The following is a 22,243-nucleotide window of genomic DNA, read 5'->3' as shown; positions in this document are numbered from 1 at the left end:
CAGGTGGGGATTTTCCCTGCAATACATCCCACATTCCTGTCCCTTCTGGCCTCAACCTCTGTTAGTCATTGTCCTCACCCGTCCAGCACCTTTCCTGTTCCCATTCGAGCACTACACTGCCCTCATTGCACCATCACACCCAGCCTTTTGTTTCTCCCCTTTTCCAGTCCCCCCTCCCCCACCCTACTCCACTCCCCTGCCCTGCCCTCTGTCTAACCTCCTAACTGCATACAGGTGCCCTATCCTCTCTCCATCTCATTCCTGCAAACTCCCCAGCAGCACTTCACTGTCCCCCCCCCCCCCCCCCCCCCACGTACCCTACTATCCCCTGCCCCAGTCTCCTCCTTACCCCAACCCAGTCGCCACTCCCATCATGCACTGGTGCTGCTGCTCGCAGTGTGGCTTCAGTTGCCAGAGAATGCAGTGGTGTGTGTGTGTGTGTGTGTGTGTGTGTGTGTGTGTGTGTGTGTGTGTGTGTTTTGACAAAGGCCTTGCTGACCATTATTTGTGACAGTCCTTTTGTTGTGCCTGTCTGTGGCTCAGCATCTCTGCTATATGGTGAGTAGCAACTTTCTTTTTCATAATATTGTTACATCCCATCGTGGATCGTCCATCGTTTGATTAAAACAGAAGTAATTTCTGGCATTCCCCAAGGTAGTGTTATAGGCCCTCTTCTGTTACTCATCTATGTAGACATTTTATGAGACAATCTGAGCAGCTGTCTTAGGTTGTCTGCAGATGATGCTGTCTATTATCGTCTAGTAAAGTCGTCAACAGATCAAAATCGTTCGCAAAATGATTTAGATAAGACATCTGTATGGTGCAAAAATTGGCAATTGACCCTAAATAACAAAAAGTGTAAGGTCACCCACACAAGTACTACAAGGAATCCATTAAACTTACAAAGGTCATAAATTCAAGTAAATACCTAGAAATTACAACTACGAACAACTTGAATTGGAAAGAATATATGGAAATGTTGGGAAGGTAAACCAATGACTACCTTATTGGCAGAACACTTAAAAGATGCAACAGGTCTTCTAAAGAGTCTGCCTACACTAAGCACGTCCGTCCTCTCTTTGAGTACTGTTGCGTGATGTGGGATCCCTACCAGATAGGATTAACAGAGTACATCAAGAAAGTTCAAAGAAGGGCAGAACATTCTACTTCAACATGGATACTCTGGACTGTTCCACTCTCTTATAGCATGCAGAAAGAACAAACACCTATAGCTTTCCATACGAGCTCGGATTTCCCTTTTTTATCATAGTGATCATTTCTCCCTGTGTACATCAGAGTCATCAAAATATTTTCGCATTAGGAGGAGAAAGTTGGTGAATGGAATTTCGTGAGAAGATTCCACCGCAATGAAAAACGCCTTTGTTTCAATGATGTCCACCCCATATCCTGTATCATATCAGTGACACACTCTCCCATGTTGTTGTTGTTGTTGTGGTCTTCAGTCCTGAGACTGGTTTGATGCAGCTCTCCATGCTACTCTATCCTGTGCAAGCTTTTTCATCTCCCAGTACCTACTGCACCCTACATCCTTCTGAATCTGCTTAGTGTATTCATCTCTTGGTCTCCCTCTACGGTTTTTTACCCTCCACGCTGCCCTCCAATACTAAATTGGTGATCCCTTGATGCCTCAGAACATGTCCTACCAACCGATCCCTTCTTCTGGTCAAGTTGTGCCACAAACTTCTCTTCTCCCCAATCCTATTCAATACTTCCTCATTAGTTATGTGATCTACCCATCTAATCTTCAGCATTCTTCTGTAGCACCACATTTCGAAAGCTTCTATTCTCTTCTTGTCCAAACTATTTATCGTCCATGTTTCACTTCAATACATGGCTACACTCCATACGAATACTTTCAGAAATGACTTCCTGACACTTAAATCAATACTGGATGTTAACAAATTTCTCTTCTTCAGAAACGCTTTCCTTGCCATTGCCAGCCTACATTTTATATCCTCTCCCATATTTTGTGATAATACAAAACGTGCTGCCCTTCTTTGAGCTTTACTTTTCTGATGTACTTTGTCAATCCTATCTGGTAACGATCCCATACTGCACAGCAGTATTCTAAAAGAGGACGGACAAGTGTAGTGTAGGCAGTCTCCTTAGTAGATCTGTTACATTTTCTAAGTGTCCTGCCAATAAAATGTAGTTTTCGGTTAGCCCACCCAGCAACATTTTCTGTGTGTTCCTTCCAATTTAAGTTGTTCATAATTGCAATTCCTAGGTATTTACTTGAATTTATGGCCTTTAGATTTGCCTGATTTATCATGCAACTACAGCTTAACGAATTCCTTTTAGCACTCATGTGGATGACTTCACACTTTCCATTATTTGGGGTCAACTGCCAATTTTCACACCATACAGATATCTTTTCTAAATCGTTTTGCAGTTTGCTTTGATCTTAAGATGACTATTAATCGATAAACGACAGCATCATCTGCAAACAATTTAAGACGGCTGCTCAGATTGTCTCCCAAATTGTTTACATAGATAAGGAACAGCAAAGGGCTTATAATACTGCTTGGGGAGCGCCAGAAATCACATCTGTTTTACTAGATGACTTTCCATCAATTACTAAGAATTGTGACCTCCCTGGCAGGAAATCACAAATCCAGTCACATAACAGACGATATTCCACAAGCGCGCAATTTCACTACAAGCTGCTTGTATGGTACAGTGTTAAAAGCTTTCCAGAAATCCAGGAAAATGAAATCAGTATGAGATCCCTTGTCAATAACACTCAACACTTTATGGGAGTAAAGAGCTAGTTGTGTTTCACAAGAACGATGTTTTCTAAATCTATGTTGACTGTTTGTCAACAGCCCGTTTTAATCAACGTAATTCATAATGTTTCAACACAATATATGTTCCAAAATACGGCTGCATATCGATGTTAATAATAAGGGCCTGTAATTTAGTGGATTACTCCTACTACCTTTCTTGAATATTGGTGTGACTTGTGCAACTTTCCAGTCTTTGGGTACGGATCTTTTGTCGAGCAACCAGTTGTATCTGATCGTTAAGTATGGAGCTATTGCATCAGCATACACTGGAAGGGACCTGATAGCTATACAGTCTGGATCAGAGGACTTGCTTTTATTAAGTGATTAAATTGCTTCACTACTTCGAGGATATTTACTTCTACGTTACGCACGTTGGCAGCTATTCTTTCTGTCTTCTTTCATGAAGGCATTTCGGAAGGCTGTGTTTAGTAATTCTTCTTTGGCAACACTGTTTTTCATAGTATCTCCATTGCTATCATGCAAAGAAGGCATTGATTGTGTCTTGCTGCTAACATACTTCACAGAAGCCCAGAATCTCTCTGGATTTTCTGCCAGGTTTCAAGACAAAGTTTCTTTGCAGAAACTATTATTAAGATCTCGTATCCAAGTCTGCACTAAATTTCGAGCTTCTGTAGAAGAACGCCAATCTTGGGGGCTTTGCGTTTGTTTAACTTTGGCATGTTTGTTTCGTTGTTTCTGCAGCAGTGTTCTGATCCGTTTTGTGTACCAAGGAGGATCAGCTCCGCCGTTTGTTAATTTATTTTGCATAAATATCTCAGTTGCTGCTGAACTATTTCTTTGAATTCAAGCCACATCTGGTCTACACTTACATTAATTTGGAAAGAGCTGAGGTTGTCTCTCAGTAAGGCATCAAGTGAATTTTTATCTGCTTTTTGAATAGGTATATTTTTCGTTTATTTTTGGAGGATTTAATGATTACAATATTCAATCTCACTACAACAATCCCATGTTCACTAATCCCTCTATCCATTTTGACACTCATTATTAAGTCAGGATTATTTGTTGGTAAGAGCTCAAGTGTGTTTTCACAGCCGTTTACTATTCGCATGGGCTCATGAAGTACTGCTCGAAATAATCTTCAGATAATGTGTTTAGCACAATTTCAGATGATGTTTTATGTATTCCTCCGGAATTAAACATGTATTTTCACCAACATATCGAGGGTAAATTAAAGTCACTACCAACTATAATTGTATGAGTTGGATGTTTGAAATCAAACTCAAGTTTTCTTTGAACATTTCAGCAATTGTATCATCTGAATTGGGAGGACAGTAAAAGGATCCAATTATTATTTTATCCCAGATGCCAACAGTGACCTCTGCCCATACTAACTCACAGAACTATCGATTTCAATTTCACAACAAGATAAACTACTTCTAACAGCAACAAACATGCCACCACCAATAGTGTTTAGCCTATCCTTTCAGAACACAGTTACATTCTTCGCAAAAATTTTGGCTGAGCTTATCTCCGGCTTTAGCCAGCTTGCAGTGCCAGTATTATCGAGAAACTCAATACACGATTTGGGGTGGAAACCATTAACACAAAGACGTTTTTCGTTGTAGCAGGGTCTTTTCAGGATATTTGAATCACCACCTTTCTTCTCTGAAAGTGAAAAATATTTTGTTGACTTCAACCTATAGAGGGACACACAATCATCATAATAAAATTAGGGAAATCAGAGCTCGCAAGGAAAGATGTGTGTTCGTCTTTCCCACATGCTGTTCTAGAGTGGAATAATAAAGAATTAGTGTGATTTACAGAGTTGTCACAAAGTTGTAGATTAAGTGATGTAGCGAAAAGTCATTGTTAATACCGTATGCAGATTAACTGTTAATGTTTTGTTGATATTTTGTTAATGTATACCTTGGCTTGTTTCACAACCATCAAGATTTTCTTTTTCGATGGGACCCACAGAACGCCATGTATGAGCCAATAACGAAGATTTTTATTAATTTCCTCAATCATAATTTGGGAATCTGTCATGTTGGAGTTGGACACAAATAAATTATTGTAGTGACAATCAAATATAGAATTAAAGTTCGCTTTAGAAATAAAGTTACATGCTTCACAAGATACAAGTCATTACAAAGTTATTAATGTGTGTGTGTGTGTGGGGGGGGGGGGGGGGGGGGGGCATATGGGTAGTCAATGGTGAGGTTACAGTGACCTTAGAAATATGGTTAAAATGGCATGAAACAAGAAAGATAAAGTCTTACACAAATACATGCACTCTCTGCCAACCTCACTCGTGGACATCTGGACAATCACACTAGCCACACCCTTTAACACAGTGTAAAAGTGAGCAGATGTTCTGAAGCTGTCCATTAAAGAAATTATAAAAGAAGCTAAAATACTTCCACAGGGAAATGTGAATGGTTCCTCTCACAAAAAGAAGTGTGAGTCAGCCACACAGATGACAAACAAAAAACTTTTTCTTAAAAAAGTCAACAAGCCTGACACCACGAAACTGTAGAAGTCATACCACAATTCACTTGAGTGTCAGGTAAAATTATGTACAAGGCAAATCTGTTTGCAAATGAGATGCTGCCCTCTGTTTTGGATAAGTTTACTCAAATGTGGTGCACCGTGATACTTATGTCACAGGCACAACACATTAGTGTTTCCTCTTGCCGGAGATAAAGTTAACTGTTTGCTCCCTTATTATTAAAGCAAAGGCAGAACAAATATCTTATGAAATTATTTCCACAAATAGCCATTCTGTGTGAAAGATACGGATTTATTGGAACAGTTAATTGCAGTTGCAAATATTTACTAATTTCTCTGAAATCTGGGAAATAAAACCTAAAAAAAATTAGAAGCTACTGGAAATGAAGATGCGTTATTAAAAATCACAAGAATGGAGTAGTTCCAGAAGAACCTAAGAACATGCAAACTACTGCAAATCTTATATCCATACACCAAGAATGTCATAGTGAAGTGAGTTACTTTAAACATCGGATTTTAAATGACGTTACAACAGAGCACTAGTCATAAGTCAGACTACCTTCGATATCTTGTCTGGTCCCAGCAGTTGGACTGATTTGGTCCTCACTCTCAGATGGTGTAGCAAAGCACGCAGCAGATGTTGAACTTTTCACCTGTTAAAATGTTTTTATTATCATGACAGCTACTTTATAACAAATTATGTAACAATCTCATCTGTCTAAACAAGAATATTAACATGCAAACTAATAATAAATCAAGATAAAGTGATCCAAAAGGAGTGGGATAAAAATTTTAGCATGCAAATTGTGTGTGTGTGTGTGTGTGTGTGTGTGTGTGTGTGTGTGTGTGTGTGTGTGTGTGTGAGAGAGAGAGAGAGAGAGAGAGAGAGAGAGAGAGAGAGAGAGAGAGAGATATATGACAAATGTTCACTTTAAAAGCCAGGTAATAAAGGACAAGAAAAATGAACCACTCTCAGGCAGGGCAATGGATGTAAGTGGAGTAATATTAACTTAATTTTCTGATATTACTGTCTATTTCATGTTACAACACCTAAATAGCAGCTGCTCTATGGCTGTCATGAGCTGGTGTGTCAAGAGTAAATATAATTTTTTGGCTTTGAAAGGTGCCACCAAACTGCTCACACTGCAGATTTAAGTGTACTGCCGCTTGGGCATGATTTTTGATGAAGCTAGTTATAATTGACATTAAAAGTTTTCTGCATTGAATTCTTTTACGGGTATATGCTCTATTACATTGTGCTGCTAAACTGTGTCAGCTTTGTGGTGTGCTGCTTGCAGTTATTCACATTTTGGTTTGCTACATCTCTGAAACAGAAGGCTCTGTCCTCCAGCCTTCCTTTATTTCATGTCTCAGCACATACACTCTTCCTCAATGTATTATCATTTTTCAGTCAGCATTTCACGAGTAAGTCAGGTAAAGTTCTACGAAAAAGTCAGAGGTTTTGCTTTTAAGCACGCTGGATTCTTATAAGGGTTCCAGTCAAATGTGAGAGAATGAATGCATAGTTCTTTGCTCGTAGCCACTGTATGTGATTGGTATCGCATGTTTCACAGAAACGACTGAGTAAGTTCCAAATATGTATGCATTTTCTAATGTAATGAGAGCACGTGATGATGTTAATGGTAGCCAGTCCATAAGCTAGGGGTGATAAGCTTGGCGATCCATTAAAGCTTTTTGGGAGAAGCAAGCTATGAACCAGCATAGGGTTTGACCTTCTCCTTTCCAAAACACTGAAGTTGACGTGGCATTAAACTTCGCATGCACTCATTGTAGTCAACCACAGCACACAGATAGAGTACAAAATACTCTTCCTTCATGAACAAAAGATGACTGTACAAAGAAAGGAAACCTTTCCCATTAAGAGGATGAATAACTCCATAGGGCTCTTCCAGCCAACAATTTCAGATGTTTATAGTTTTCAGTTTCTTAAGATGGAGGAGGGGAGGATTCACAGCATTGTTATGCAAGATTTTCAATTTACAACTTATAAAACTGCTGATATAAATCTGGCATTAATGAATACACAGTAGTTTTACTGGAGTTTTGCAACACAAAGCAATAGTGGTGTGATATGTATCATGACAGTTTACATACTCAAAGAAGACATTTCAAATTCATATTTTTAGAAGATGAAGGAAAATATAAAGTGTCTGTGCTGTATCCATATGACCAGAGGAAATATGAATTCACTAGAACATAGACAGAGGCAAAATTGCAGTCAAAACAGTTTGGCAATCAAGAAAATATATAAACAAAAAAGGAAAATAATTTTAGCAGCAAATGAGGTATTTTTCCCTCCTCTTGGATTAACAATCTAGTATATTTCTCTTGCAACAGGCACTGTACCTGCTTGTACACACTGAGTACTACACTTCAAAATAGTCCACTGTTTCCCAATTGCACCGATGACTTATTTCTCTATATCTGAACCTCAAAACATGCCTAGGTTATAAGAAATTTTCATTGTTTTCTAGTTTATGTAATTGGCTACAGCATCAACAAAATGCTGGTACATTTATTGATTCAAGTCAATTTCAATGCAGCTCCAGAGCCCTGTATTAAGGGTCATTCCATATCAAATCACCCAATAAAAAATAAATTTTACACCCACCTCCTTAGATTTTCATGAAATTTGGCTCAAATGGTTCTAATACCATCCTGACAACACCTGCAATTTGTTTTTGCTGTATCTCTTATAGTTTTTTTTATAAACTTTTAAAGTTTTTATGTTTTGCATTTTCCGGACCTTCGGAAATGGTAAATTTAATTTGTATTCAAAACTTTAAAATTGCTTTATCTTAAAAACTTTTTAGATAACATCATGAATTTTTGCAGCAAATTTATTTATTATACATATTTGAAGATAAAAATAATACTATTAAAATATATTAGTATTTTCTATGAAAAAGAAATATATATCTATTTTTCTTCTTCCTTTTTTTTTAACGGATGTTTTGTTTTATTAGAATTTTAATATCTAGAGTCTCAGACCTGACAGAATGCTCAAATTTGTTTTAATTTGCTCTTAAACATATAGGCTACTTGATAAACCAAAAATAATGATGGCTTTTAACATGTTTATTAACTATAGTAGATTACATTAGAATTATGTACAAAGATAGTGTACTTACGACACTTATGTATAACCCAACTGATTGCTTGAAACTGAATTTTTTGAGTAATTTTGTCTTTTTCATAAACATTAATGCTGATTCAAACTGTTTTTCCATTTCATCCAAGAGCTTTCAGTTCTTTTGATACAGTCTTTTTTTAAGTAATACATTCTTCCAGTGCCGCTTGATTGAGGTGCGTCTACTGCACAGACTATGTGCTCCAAAGGCACTATGCAAGAATCTTCTCTTTCAGGCCAATAAAATGATGCAGCGGGTCCTGAAGGATGTAGAAATAGAATTTCTGCATCTTCTTCATCATTGAATATTGCTTTTACCAGTCCAAAGTACCAGTCACCATCATAATTTGCAGCCACATAGCTATTTATGGATGGTTCAACACGAACCCAATCAGAAGAAGAATGGAAAGAAAAGACTAAGGAGTGTTTTACACTATCTGTAGTCCTTCTAATTTCAAGGTTGTTTGTTGGAAGTGGTTTCAAGTTATGAACACTTTTTGTTCCAGGAATGGTTCGGGTTGCTGAAAAACGTTTTTCTAGTTTTAACCGTAGCAAATCAGCTGTCAATAAAGTGAAATTGAATGTTTTCAATATTTTTTTCACAAAACTTGTACACATCGTTTGCTGTCATTATTTGTTCTTCGTCTGAAAGCTGTAGACTGGCTTTCCTTAAAATTATTTTAATAGTTCCTCCTAGGCCATCACAAATTGATTTTCCATGACTTGTTGCAAACAAAGAGTGTTGGGCCTTCAAATTAAAGTCTCTCAAGTGTTCAGTCAAGTTTTTAAAACTTGTTTCTATTTTTGTATTGCCCAGCACAACCATCTGTAAAGTAGTGAACTGAGTCAAAGTCAGTATGATGTAATGACAGCCAATTTGTAATTTCTTTTTGTACAAAGTTAACAAAACCAGTGTCATGTTCTTGGTTATCACTAATAAAATAGTGCTGTTTTGGGTGGTGGGTCTTCTTTCAATCTTTTAAAGGCTGCTGATTGGGATTTTGCTATAAACGAGTGCGAGGTGCGCTTTTCCAATGACCTAACCAATAAAGAAATGTAGTCTTCAACACTGATAGACTGTTTGATCATTTCTGCCCTGTCTGTGTTAACCCACTGACTGATTACAATTTCTTCTCCTAAATCATAATCTTCACTTAGTTTTGTAGTCAGTTAGTGCAGTATTTGCAGGACAGCTGTCGCAATGATGTAGCAAGCAGTTTTGGTTTTCCGTGTTGCACACAAGCATCTTAATTAGGTCTTTATAAGATTCTTCAATTTTCAAAGCATCCAGTAATAGTTTAACATTCTGGTGGATACTGCATACACACACAGTGTCTGTGCCTGCAGCACCAGCAAGGATACACCATTTAGGTCTCAAGAAACAAATTTTGAAAATCCTACTTCTACCTCAGTATTCTCCCATTTGAAAGAATAATAGAGTTCTCTCAAGTTACACAAAATGAGTCTTTTTTGCATGTACACATTTTTTTGAACACTTACTTTGCCTTTTGTTCCAGGTAGCACTCTGGAACTTTCATCCTTTTCATAAAAATCTGTTACAAGTCTTACTGTATTTTCAGAAAGAGTTTTACCTTTTTTTGGACCAGGAGTTTCCAAAATACCCTATTCAGATTTTAGCTTTCTAGCTTGTCGCACCATGTACTCACTTACATTAAATTCTTTCATCACTTTATTTCGACTCCAAGAATCTGGAGCCAAGGTCAGAATCTGGATTTTTCTAGACCTCCCAACAGATGAAATCTTCTCTTTCATAAGAGAAATCATTACATCAAAAGCCTTTGCTTTCTCAACCACACTTTTATCTTCTTCGTCATCATCAGAACTTGGTGCATCATATTTTAATGCTTTTGAAACCGCCTTTTTTGCAGTCTTTTCAATACTGCTAACCTTCCTTTTAAAATAAGACCCTTTACTTTGTTCTGACAAGCCCTGAAGCTTTATCGGTGTTAAACCTAAATTATCAAGAGCAATGTTTGTTTGTACAAGGGATTCATTTCTGGATGCCAATGATTCTAATTCAACCATGACTTCATCATCTGTTTCACTTTCATTGACTTCAACGCTTAATTTTTCCTCACAAAAGTTACGGCATGTTGAGCAAAGCTTTTGTCCAGGTTTTATGCTAATATTTTTTGTCAGTAATTGTTTAGAAAGATCCAAGCCTACACTTCTCAACGATTTTTTGATGGGCTTTTTGTGTTTTTTTTTTAATGGGTGTACACATGTTGTTTGATACTTTTCAAAAACATTTAAAAAGTAGTAGCTGTGGTGTGAACATATATTCTTAAATTCACACACATTAATTCCAGATCATAAGTGGATCAAATCTTTTTCTTCCCCACTCAATTCAGATATCGGTTGTAACTTTTTTTGAAGGTGCGTAGGTTGTTGGTGTGTAGGTTGTTTGGAAACAGTCAGATTTTTTAAATAACCCTATGCTACAGGTTTGAATATCTGACATACTGATTTCACTTTTGGTCTGATTACTGTTCTGGTTACTTTTATAGGATATTGGAAAAGAATCTCTGTAAACTAAGTAACAGTACTTACTGAAAGTTCGAATAAACTTAATAAAATACTATCCAAGCACTATTTAACACTGTAATAATTTTTTACTTCACAACACAGGAGTAACAAAACAAAATACAAGCGTACATTGTTACTCCAAGAAGACAAAAACTTATTTTGTGTGTCTAAGTCACTTGGTACTTTTTATTTTTAAAATATAATTAATATTATTTTAAAAACAAAGATGATGTGACTTACCATACGAAAGCGCTGGCAGGTCGATAGAAACACAAACAGACACATACATACACACAAAATTCAAGCTTTCGCAACAAACTGTTGCCTCATCAGGAAAGAGGGAAGGAGAGGGAAAGACGAAAGGAAGTGGGTTTTAAGGGAGAGGGTAAGGAGTCATTCCAATCCCGGGAGTGGAAAGACTTACCTTAGGGGGAAGAAAGGACGGGTATACACTCGCACACGCACACATATCCATCCACACATATACAGACACAAGCAGACATATTTCATATGTCTGCTTGTGTCTGTATATGTGTGTGTGTGTGTGTGCGCGAGTGTATACTCGTCCTTTTTTCCCCCTCATATGTCTGCTTGTGTCTGTATATGTGTGTGTGTGTGTGTGTGTGTGTGTGTGTGTGTGTGTGTGTGTGTGTGTGTGCGTGCGTGCTCGCGCGCGTGTATACCCGTCCTTTTTTCCCCCCTAAGGTAAGTCTTTCCGCTCCCGGGATTGGAATGACTCCTTACCCTCTCCCTTAAAACCCACTTCCTTTCGTCTTTCCCTCTCCTTCCCTCTCTCCTGATGAGGCAACAGTTTGTTGCGAAAGCTTGAATTTTGTGTGTATGTATGTGTCTGTTTGTGTTTCTATCGACCTGCCAGCGCTTTCGTATGGTAAGTCACATCATCTTTGTTTTTAAATATATTTTTCCCGCGGGGTCATTCCAAATCAAATCACCCAATAAAAAATAAATTTTACACCCACCTCCTTAGATTTTCATGAAATTTGGCTCAAATGGTTCTAATACCATCCTGACAACACCTGCAATTTTTTTTTGCTCTATCTCTTACAGTTTTCTTTATAAATTTTTAAAGTTTTTATGTTTTGCGTTTTCTGAACCTTCGGAAATAGTCAGTTTAATTTGTATTCAAAACTTTAAATATGCTTATCTTAAAAACTCTTTCAGATAACATCATGAATTTTTGCAGCAAGTTTATTTATTATACATATTTGAAGATAAAAATGATGCTATTAAAATATATTAATATTTTCTATGAAAAAAATACATATATATGTATTTTTTTCTTTTTTTTTACGGATGTTTTGTTTTATAAGAATTGCAATATCTCGAGTCTCAGACCTAATAGAATGCTCAAATTTGTTTTAATTTATTCTTAAACATATAGGCTACTTGATAAAACAAAAATAATGATGGCTTTTTAACATGTTTATCAATTATAGTAGATTACATTAGAATTATGTACAAAGATAGTTTACTTACGGCACTTATGTATAACCCAACTGATTGCTTGGAACATTGAATTTTTTGAGTAATTTTGTCTTTTTCATAAACATTAATGCTGATTCAAACTGTTTTTCCACTTCATCCAAGAGCTTTCAGTTCTTTTGATACAGTCTTTTTTGAAGTAATACATTCTCCCAGTGCCGCTTGATTGAGGTGCGTCTACTACACAGACTATGTGCTCCAAAGGCACTATGCAGGAATCTTCTCTTTCAGGCCAATAAAATGATGCAGCGGGTCCTGAAGGATGTAGAAATAGAATTTCTGCATCTTCTTCATCACTGAATATTGTTTTTACCAGTCCAAAGTACCAGTTACCATCATAATTTGCAGCCACATAGCTATTTATGGATGGTTCAACACGAACCCAATCAGAAGAAGAATGGAAAGAAAAGACTAAGGAGGGTTTTACACTATCTGTAGTCCTAATTTCAAGGTTGTTTGTTGGAAGTGGTTTGAAGTTACGAAAACTTCTAGTTCCAGGAATGGTTCGGGTTGCTGAAAAACGTTTTTCTAGTTTTAACCGTAGCAAATTAGCTTCTTTTTTGTCAATAAAGTGAAAATGAATGTTTTCAATATTTTTTTTCACAAAACTTATACACATCGATTGCTGTCATTATTTGTTCTTTGTCTGAAAGCTGTAGACTGGCTTTCCTTAAAATTCTTTTAATAGTTCCTCCTAGGCCATCACAAATTGACTTCCCATGACTTGTTGCAAAAAAAGAGTGTTGGGCCTTCAAATTAAAGTCTCTGAAGTGTTCAGTCAAATTTTTAAAACTGTTTCTATTTTTGTACTGCCCAGCACAACCATCTGTAAAGTAGTGAACTGAGTCAATGACAGCATGATGTAATGACAGCCACTTTGTAATTTCTTTTTGTACAAAGTTAACAAAACCAGTGTCATGTTCTTGGTCAACACTAATAAAACAGTGGTTGGAAACAAAAACATTGTTTTTCTCATTTCTTATAAAAACTCCAACTGGGTGTAGAGTACAACCGCCTCTATTCCAGTGGTAACTTTGGATCTCATTTTGTATAACAAAGGAATAATTTTCACTGAAATCCATCACAATAATTGCTGTTTTCGGTGGTGGGTCTTCTTTCAATCTTTTAAAGGCTGCTGATTGGGATTTGATGTGGGGTGAGCTTTTCCAATGACCTAACCAATAAAGAAATGTAGTCTTCAACACTGATAGACTGTTTGATCATTTCTGCCCTGTCTGTGTTAACCCACTGACTGATTACAATTTCTTCTTCTTAATCATAATCTTCACTTAGTTTTTCAGTTAAGCACTCTGTTAGTGCAGTAATTGCTGGACAGCTGTTGCAATGATGTAGCATGCAGTTTTGGTTTTCCGTGTTGCACACAAGCATCTTAATTAGGTCTTTATAAGATTCTTCAATGTTCACAGCATCCAGTAATAGTTTAACATTCTGGTAGATACTGCACACACATACAGTGTCTGTGTCTGCAGCACCAGCAAGGATACACCATTTAGGTCTCAAAAAACAAATTTTGAAAATACTACTTCTACCTCAGTATTCTCCCATTTGAAAGAATAATAGAGTTCTCTCAAGTTACACAAAATGAGTCTTTTTTGCATGTACACATTTTTTTTGAACACTTACTTTGCCTTTTGTTCCAGGTAGCACTCTGGAACTTTCATCCTTTTCATAAAAATCTGTTACAAGTCTTACTGTATTTTCAGAAAGAGTTTTACCTTTTTTTGGACCAGGAGTTTCCAAAATACCCTATTCAGATTTTAGCTTTCTAGCTTGTCGCACCATGTACTCACTTACATTAAATTCTTTCATCACTTTCTTTCGACTCCAAGAATCTGGAGCCAAGGTCAGAATCTGGATTTTTCTAGACCTCCCAACAGATGAAATCTTCTCTTTCATAAGAGAAATCATTACATCAAAAGCCTTTGCTTTCTCAACCACACTTTTATCTTCTTCGTCATCATCAGAACTTGGTGCATCATATTTTAATGCTTTTGAAACCACCTTTTTTTGCAGTCTTTTCAATACTGCTAACCTTCCTTTTAAAATAAGACCCTTTACTTTGTTCTGACAAGCCCTGAAGCTTTATCGGTGTTAAACCTAAATTATCAAGAGCAATGTTTGTTTGTACAAGGGATTCATTTCTGGATGCCAATGATTCTAATTCAACCATGACTTCATCATCTGTTTCACTTTCATTGACTTCAACTCTTAATTTTTCCTCACAAAAGTTACGGCATGTTGAGCAAAGCTTTTGTCCAGGTTTTATGCTAATATTTTTTGTCAGTAATTGTTTAGAAAGATCCAAGCCTACACTTCTCAACGATTTTTTGATGGGCTTTTTGTGTTTTTTTAGTGGGTCTACACATGTTTGATACTTTTCAAAAACATTTAAAAAGTAGTAGCTGTGGTGTGAACATATATTCTTAAATTCACACAGATTAATTCCAGATCGTAAGTGGATCAAATCTTTTTCTTCCTCACTCAATTCTGATACCGGTTGTAACTTTTTTGAAGGTGTGTAGGTTGTTTGGAAACAGTCAGATTTTTTAAATAACCCTACACTACAGGTTTGAATATCTGACATACTGATTTCACTTTTGGTCTGATTACTGTTCTGGTTACTTTTGTAGGATATTGGAAAAGAATCTCTGTAAACTAAGCAACAGTACTTACTGGGAGTTCGAATAAACTTAATAAAATACTATCCAAGCACTATTTAACACTGTAAAAATTTTTTACTTCAAAACACAGGAGTAACAATACAAAATCCAAGTGTACATTGTTACTCCAAGAAGACAAAAACTTATTTTCGGTGTCTAAGTCACTTGGCATTTTTATTTTTAAAATATAATTAATTATTATTTTAAAAATTAGATAACTATTAAACAGGTTAAGAAGCCAACATAATTTTTCTTTTACCTAATAGCCTATACAATTAAGAGTATTTTAAAACAAATTTGAGCTTTCTATCAGGTCTGAGACTCTAGATATTACAGTTTTTCTAAAACTAAACATCCGTTAGCTAAAAAAAATAAAAAACTTATAAATTTTTTTTCATTTGGAAGAATTTAATATATCTTTATGGTAATTTTTTTTAACATTTAGATATAATACACAAACTTATTCCAAAATTTCATACTGATATCTTGAGTATTCTTTAATATACAATTTTTTTTAGTTGTGAGGACACGTTTAAGTTATAATTTCCGACTGCTGAAACAAGGCCAAATCTAAAAACTTTAAAAATTTATTAAAAAAAAACTATAAGAGATAGAGCAAAAAAATTTTACAAGTGCTTTCAGAATGATAAAGGAAGTGATTGTACCAAGTTTCATCAAAATCTGACATGGTTGGTGTCAAGGCCTGGGTGACTTAACATGGAATGACTCTTAAGTCTGTAACTTACATGAACATCAACAGAATTTTCATGCACAATACTCATAGTAGCTGTGAAGTACACAGAATAAAATTATGGTGCGCACACATCACTGAGTTGCGCTGCAAACGAACTTTGAGCAAAACGAGAATGAAGGCCTTTACAGGGTCAAAAGCACAGATCTTAATGGGGTTTATTACTTTTCTCCTTAATTGGAACAGTGGGGGGAAGGGGGGGGGGGGAGAGCAGCATAAAGATTGTCACAGTTATTTGTAAACTCAACCTACGGTATGGACACAATTACCAGTCGATTCTTTGCTCATACATACATATAACAAAAGAAATTGTGCAACGCATAGTGATAGATACTTTACATCATTGCTAGTCATTCACTTCCCTGTTCTCACAAACAGAGCAGGAGAAACCGATTGTATGTATGTCCAGTTATTTGTCCTACTTTCTCATCTTGTTCTTCCGGTCCTTATACCAGATACACTGGCACGGGGGGGGGGGGGGGGGGGGGGGGTGTTAATCAGTTCTATCAGTTATTGAAAAGCTGTTGGTGATGACTTTTAGGTGGCAAGGCTCACACAATGTTACAATCAAATCATACCTTTTTGTGTATGATTATAATTTCAAAGGACCTGGTTGAACTTTTCCTAGTTATCTACAACAGATTTCTCATCCAGTCCTACTTCCTTGACAATTTTGCATTTATATTCTTGCTCAGTTTACTTAACAACTACACTAACAAGTTCATAAGAAAGGTTTGCATTATCACTGCACACTTGCACAGTGTTCTTAGCTACAAAGAGGTAATGGTAAGCCTGTACAATTATTTTGATGGATATAAGCCACCTCTGATGCAAGAAATATTTTTTGCAGCGAGAGGACGCCTTTATAGGTTCAGTTTTCCCACGGTTTATGATAAGGGTTTGGGTTTTTTGGGGGAAGAGACCAAACAACATGGTCATCGGTCTCATCAGATTAGGGAAGCACGGGGAAGGAAGTAGGCTGTGCCCTTTCAAAGGAAACATCCTGGCATTTGCCTGGAGCGATTTAGGGAAATCACGGAAAACTTAAATCAGGATGGTCAGATGCGGGATTGAACAATCGTCATCCCGAATGTGAGTCCAGTGTGTTAACCACTGCGCCACCTCGCTCGGTAGGGGGACTACTGCTCCAATAGCATTTATTTAATCCTACCCGGATCTCTATGTACTAAGGTAGTAATAAATAGTGCATGGGCAGTTTTCATCATTTTATAAACAAAGAGTTCTTTCCTCCTCCGAGGCTAATGCCTGACTTGGCAGTTGAGACTTGGGATTGGGGGTAGGGGTGGGGTGGGGGGGGGGAGGAGGGAGAGAGAGAGAGAGAGAGAGAGAGAGAGAGAGAGAGAGAGAAATGGGAGGGGGAAGCTATGCAAACAAGTCACCACCTTTACATAAGAGTTACAGCAGCCTTTACTCATATACTTTTGTGTTTCATTAAGGACAGTAATTACATATAACAGAACTGTCCGCACCTTATCGCATACCAGTATATCAAATTAACAAGCCAAAATATGTTCCCTGCTACTAACAATTAAATAAATGGAACTTAAATAGTTCTGAACATTAATATTATCTGTAATTTTTTAAATCTAGGCAGAGTAACTAACTGCTGGTAAAAGAGACACACACATTTAGACAGAAAAATTTAAATTGTGAAAGATATATCACATGTAAGTCAAATTCTAAAGTTTACTTACAAAGTACCACTTTCTTGTTTACTAAATTACTGATGTAAAACTGATTTCCAACATCTTATTCAACATACTTATTATATTAAAAATGAGAAGGAGCTACATGATTCAACCAAGATATGAACTCTTGTTTCTAAAAGTGAATCCATCTACAAATGCTTACCCTATCACTAACTAGCCGAGCATGTTTCAGAATCATAAGAATATGACCAAGAACTGAGATATTCATTTCTCCTAAGACCTCTCTGTTGAGGTACGGTAAGTGACTTCTTTCTATTTTATTCATAAAAAATATATTGCCGTAACTTCCAGCCACATCAGGTCCAAGACCTGCTTCTTTGAAGAAATCTGTCCACGCCTCTGAAAGCATAATATTTCAATCAATAAATTTCACAGAATATGAATTTGGAGTGAGTTATTCTTTCTTTTTTTTTTTTTTTTTAACAGATTGTATGTACAATGGGCCTAGTTTTAGGTAGAGGCAGCAGGGCTTCGGTAAAATAAGTTAATTTCACAGTTTGGTAAATTCATTTTTCGTAATGATATTACCATAAATTAACTTCCCTTCATATTTTCTTAGTTCTATACACAAACTTCTTAACCAGATGTCTCTCACAGATACGCCGAATGCATACAAAAAACATGGGAGTTCAGACGGAAGGCAGCAATAACTTCATTTAGAAATAACATGTGTCACACTGATGTAAAGTCGAATTTTGCCTACGCAACCTGTTGAAAACAATTATTGCAAAGTTTCTTTGGTTTTCTTCTTTTATCATCAATCCACAATGTTTACTTAAAAGATAATTATACTGAATGCCAACAATTCATAACAATGCAACTGACATTGAAACACACAAAAAAGAGCAGTCAAACCATTTGTCAACCTGCAACTTTTTAGCATGGTATACACCTCTGACTATGCTACAGATTAATCTCCATCATTACAACCATCAATGATAAGAATACCAATGTCACTGGTCAAAGCAGAATGGCCATATTGCTATCTTCAATGCACCAGAAAAATTGTGAAGACCATCATGAACACAAAAACAGACTGACTTGTGCAGAACTGCCATATAGTGTGTGCCAGTGGACCCCAACTCAACCCCCACTCCCAATTGCCCGTGGTGCAGCTCGAGACCCAGGTTACAGCAGAAGGTGATAACCTGGTTGTGAATTGGCGAAGCCAATAAACTGGAAAGTGACATATAAGATGTGATAAAGGATTGGCTTCTAGGATATCATGATGTCACTGTCTGAGCCATACTTAACGTCCTTTTCACTATAAAAATTGGATCTGTGGTGTAATTTCTGGACACCTACATTAGATAATTGAAGGACTCGGAAGGGTATATTTGATACATTTTACGAACATGTCTATGAACTATGGAGACTACAAAAAGCGATATACTACGTAATTTTTACCCCACTGCCTTCCAAACTACACAAATATGGAGAAGTTAATCTTCGTATCAAGACAGAACAAATTTATAGAGCAAAGATGATATATTACACGAGAAATACAGATTTCCATTCAAATAAGAATTAAAGCGCGGCTGCGAAACACACTTGGGCAACAGCTAAAATGTCAGCACTGCTCTATATTACAAGTACACACACTGCACTCCAACTCACAAGATCAAATAATCAAATTACACAATTAAATTAATTAATAAGATACAAAGCACACGGTTCAAAATGCGTAGCATACAGTAACAATCTAACGTACTGCGTCAATAACACAGAAAATCTCTCAACACACCTGACTGCTTCATATACGCTTAATGGAAAGGTCGGTACCGCCATAGGTAAAGGTGAGCCGTCAATTGTGTTGTTTCTTGACGCAGAATATACTTTACTTCCACTTTATGGTATACGTGTCAAAATGGGAGAACAAAATTACTGTTTCGTCCTATTAAACACGCTGGTTATACTACAATGCGACATGCACAATGGGAAAGAACTGAGATTGCTTCTACGAGTATTTATACATATCCATTCCCATTCTATTAACAACGTTCATTTTTAATCTCACCAAGCAAACTTTCGATCATCAGCGAGAAAACAATTACATTAGTAACGTAAACAATTTTTCCTCCTTGATTTTTGTTATAAACAAAAATAAATACGAACGTTCGCTAATTTATCGCTGACACGACTAAAAGACGAATCACCCACTGCAGAAAACTATTTCTCCACGGGTTGAAATATTTCATCTGACAAATACTTACGGGCATTCATAGCTCCACAAAAGTATTCTTCACAGGGTACGCAATCTCGATTTCATAAACAACAATCTCAATCCAAATATCAGTAATTCTACACAAATGTTAAGATATACCACAGGTCTTCGCACACTGCACTTCGGAACAGCAGCAGCAAAACAATCGACAATCGCACCTCGCAATCGGCGAGCAGACTTAACATAAAAGCGTCGAGACTGCCATGATATAGGCTACGGATTCAACGTCTTTGCTGTTTCAGACACAATACGTAAAAAAATCATTAAACTAATTGTATGTATCATGTGATTTCACCTCAAGCTACTTTTAAGGAATATTAAGTAGAAACCTGCGATGTTGTTTGAAAACTACCGGTTCTCTAATAATCACCACAGAAATTTGAGTAATAATCAAGTAGTTTAGCGCAGGACATAAGTAAAACTCCTCTAACCAATAGGGATTGTCTATCCAGTCTAGAATTAGGTAAAATAGCTATATCACTAACTATGTTTAAAATACCGTGCATTAACTGTAGGATTCATTATGACTTTGTACACATCAGAAGCCATTTTTTACCTTAGCACTAACGTAGGAAATCTGCAAGTTACAAATATATGTTAGAAAATGATGTATTATTTAACGGAACTGTTGGAGGGAGGGACTGACCGTCTGTCTATTGCCCAGATCCGGATGGAAGTAGTGAATTTTCGTGTGGAAGCACCGAGAATCATTTTGTATGTGATGAGTCCCACAGTAACTAATAATGTAACTGATAAAATCAAAGTAATATATATCGCAGGTTGTGTAAGAAAGTATTGGGTACTGACGTTGAGTAAGTTCATGGTAGAACATGGTTTTCCTGGCCTTACAACTAACCGGGTAAGGATGTGATGACGTCATTGAGATCTCAAATTAAGTTTATATTATTATAAGTCTTCTCAAGGCTGCTAGTTTTAAAAGGAAGTGGTTGTGTTCATTCTTGTAAATCTTTTACTGGTTTCTTTGAAGGAAAACAGGATATTTGAATGTAATGTTAAATCTGTGGGGTGCATTGGATTTGATTAAAAGTAAGACCAATTATGGAAATTTGTGCAATAAAGACTGGTAATATGTTTGTGTAGCTAGTAGACCGTAACAACGTGATAGGTTCAAGTACCTAGATGAAGAAGTACTCATTGTTTAAGCTTGTGAGCACTCACAGTGCCATTCGTTTTCGTGGCATGAAGGATGTTGAGTCCTAAGCCTAACAATAAGCGAATAAGCAGAATATTATAGAAACTTTAATAGTAATGTGAATATTTATCATGGGGCTGGAAGAAGTAAGTGACTTGTAAACTCAGTGGCCAAGAGGAGGCCAGAAAGCTAACATAGTGACAAATCAATTAGGTAGTTATGGTTATCATGATTGCAAATATAGGATCATTTTCACTGCTTCACCAATCGGTTATTGTTGTGAACAGTAAACTCCATGTGGTTCTAAGCAAGAGTTGGCTAAAATGTTAAGGGCTGGAAGAGGCCAATAACGTGCACTGACTGACTACACCAGAAGTGGAATCCCCAGCTTGTTTCCTGTTAGGTACAAGGATACCTGGGGGTATCGCATGGGTATGAACTTGGGAGAACTCTGCGACTAAAAAGAACATTGCTGGCGGTCCTTTGAGACCACATGTGAGCGATCTTTGACTGTCAGTTCGTTAAGTGTGCAGATGTATCATGTTTGTACCACCATAGTGAAAATCAAAAAAAGTGGTTACTTGGATTCTGGTCACGTTATTATACAACACACATCTCATCCACAGTGCAGCACTTCATTTGGTGTCCTATGACGACCAGCAACTACAGTTCTGATGTCCTACCACCATTGTGCTGTGAAGTTCGCACATCCAGACAGCAGTTCTTACGCTATGGTACCTGAGGCTATCGAAAACATCCTCCATGGTAATGACACACTTCACGACAGTGCTCAGCCGGTGAACAATGCTAATAAACAGTGGACTGTATCAGAAATCTTACTCTATGATTTCATGATGGACTCCACTTCGATCACAAACTGGGCTACTTCCAAGCCCCATCGATCTATCCAGCTGGATCACCTGCACCTCCATTGCTGAGATGTCATGCATGCCACACCCAAATTCGTTCGCTGTTAAAAACATACAAACAGGTGCCTTGTCTTCCAACTCGCCTATTGTGCACCACATTGTGCCACATGTAGAGCCTAATTGCACTGCCTTCCCCCGTTTGGGCTGGATAAACCAAGCCTGTGGTTTGTCGTTGTAGGCAATATTTTCACTTCATGTGACATTACCATATGACAGCACAAAATTTATCACTAAGCACCTGAGTGAACAGGCGGATACAATGAGCAATGTCATCCTCATTTCACCTTCTAAGGTTGTC

At 37.0% G+C, this 22,243-nt stretch overlaps 1 protein-coding gene across 3 annotated transcripts in view; it reads right to left on the bottom strand.

Moving 5' to 3' along the window:
* LOC126483936 (uncharacterized) overlaps positions 1 to 20,028 on the bottom strand; it is a 138,401-nt gene extending 118,373 nt beyond the window's left edge. The window contains exons 1-3 of one of the 3 annotated variants that reach the window (XM_050107219.1): positions 19,853 to 20,028; positions 17,782 to 17,978; positions 5,836 to 5,929 (exon numbers count right to left, since the gene is read on the bottom strand). In XM_050107219.1, the coding sequence (XP_049963176.1) occupies positions 5,836 to 5,929; positions 17,782 to 17,978; positions 19,853 to 19,862 (301 nt within the window). In that variant the 5' untranslated portion in view covers positions 19,863 to 20,028. The remainder of the gene's footprint in view (positions 1 to 5,835; positions 5,930 to 17,781; positions 17,979 to 19,852) is intronic. The other 2 variants (XM_050107220.1, XM_050107221.1) reach the window with 2 other exon arrangements.
* Between the last annotated feature and the right edge of the window lie 2,215 nt (positions 20,029 to 22,243).

Source organism: Schistocerca serialis, chromosome 6 (genome assembly GCF_023864345.2).
Source record: "Schistocerca serialis cubense isolate TAMUIC-IGC-003099 chromosome 6, iqSchSeri2.2, whole genome shotgun sequence".
Taxonomy (NCBI): domain Eukaryota; kingdom Metazoa; phylum Arthropoda; class Insecta; order Orthoptera; family Acrididae; genus Schistocerca; species Schistocerca serialis.
The sequence above is the reverse complement of the archived record's forward strand: the minus strand, read 5'-3'. Positions and strand labels throughout refer to the sequence as shown.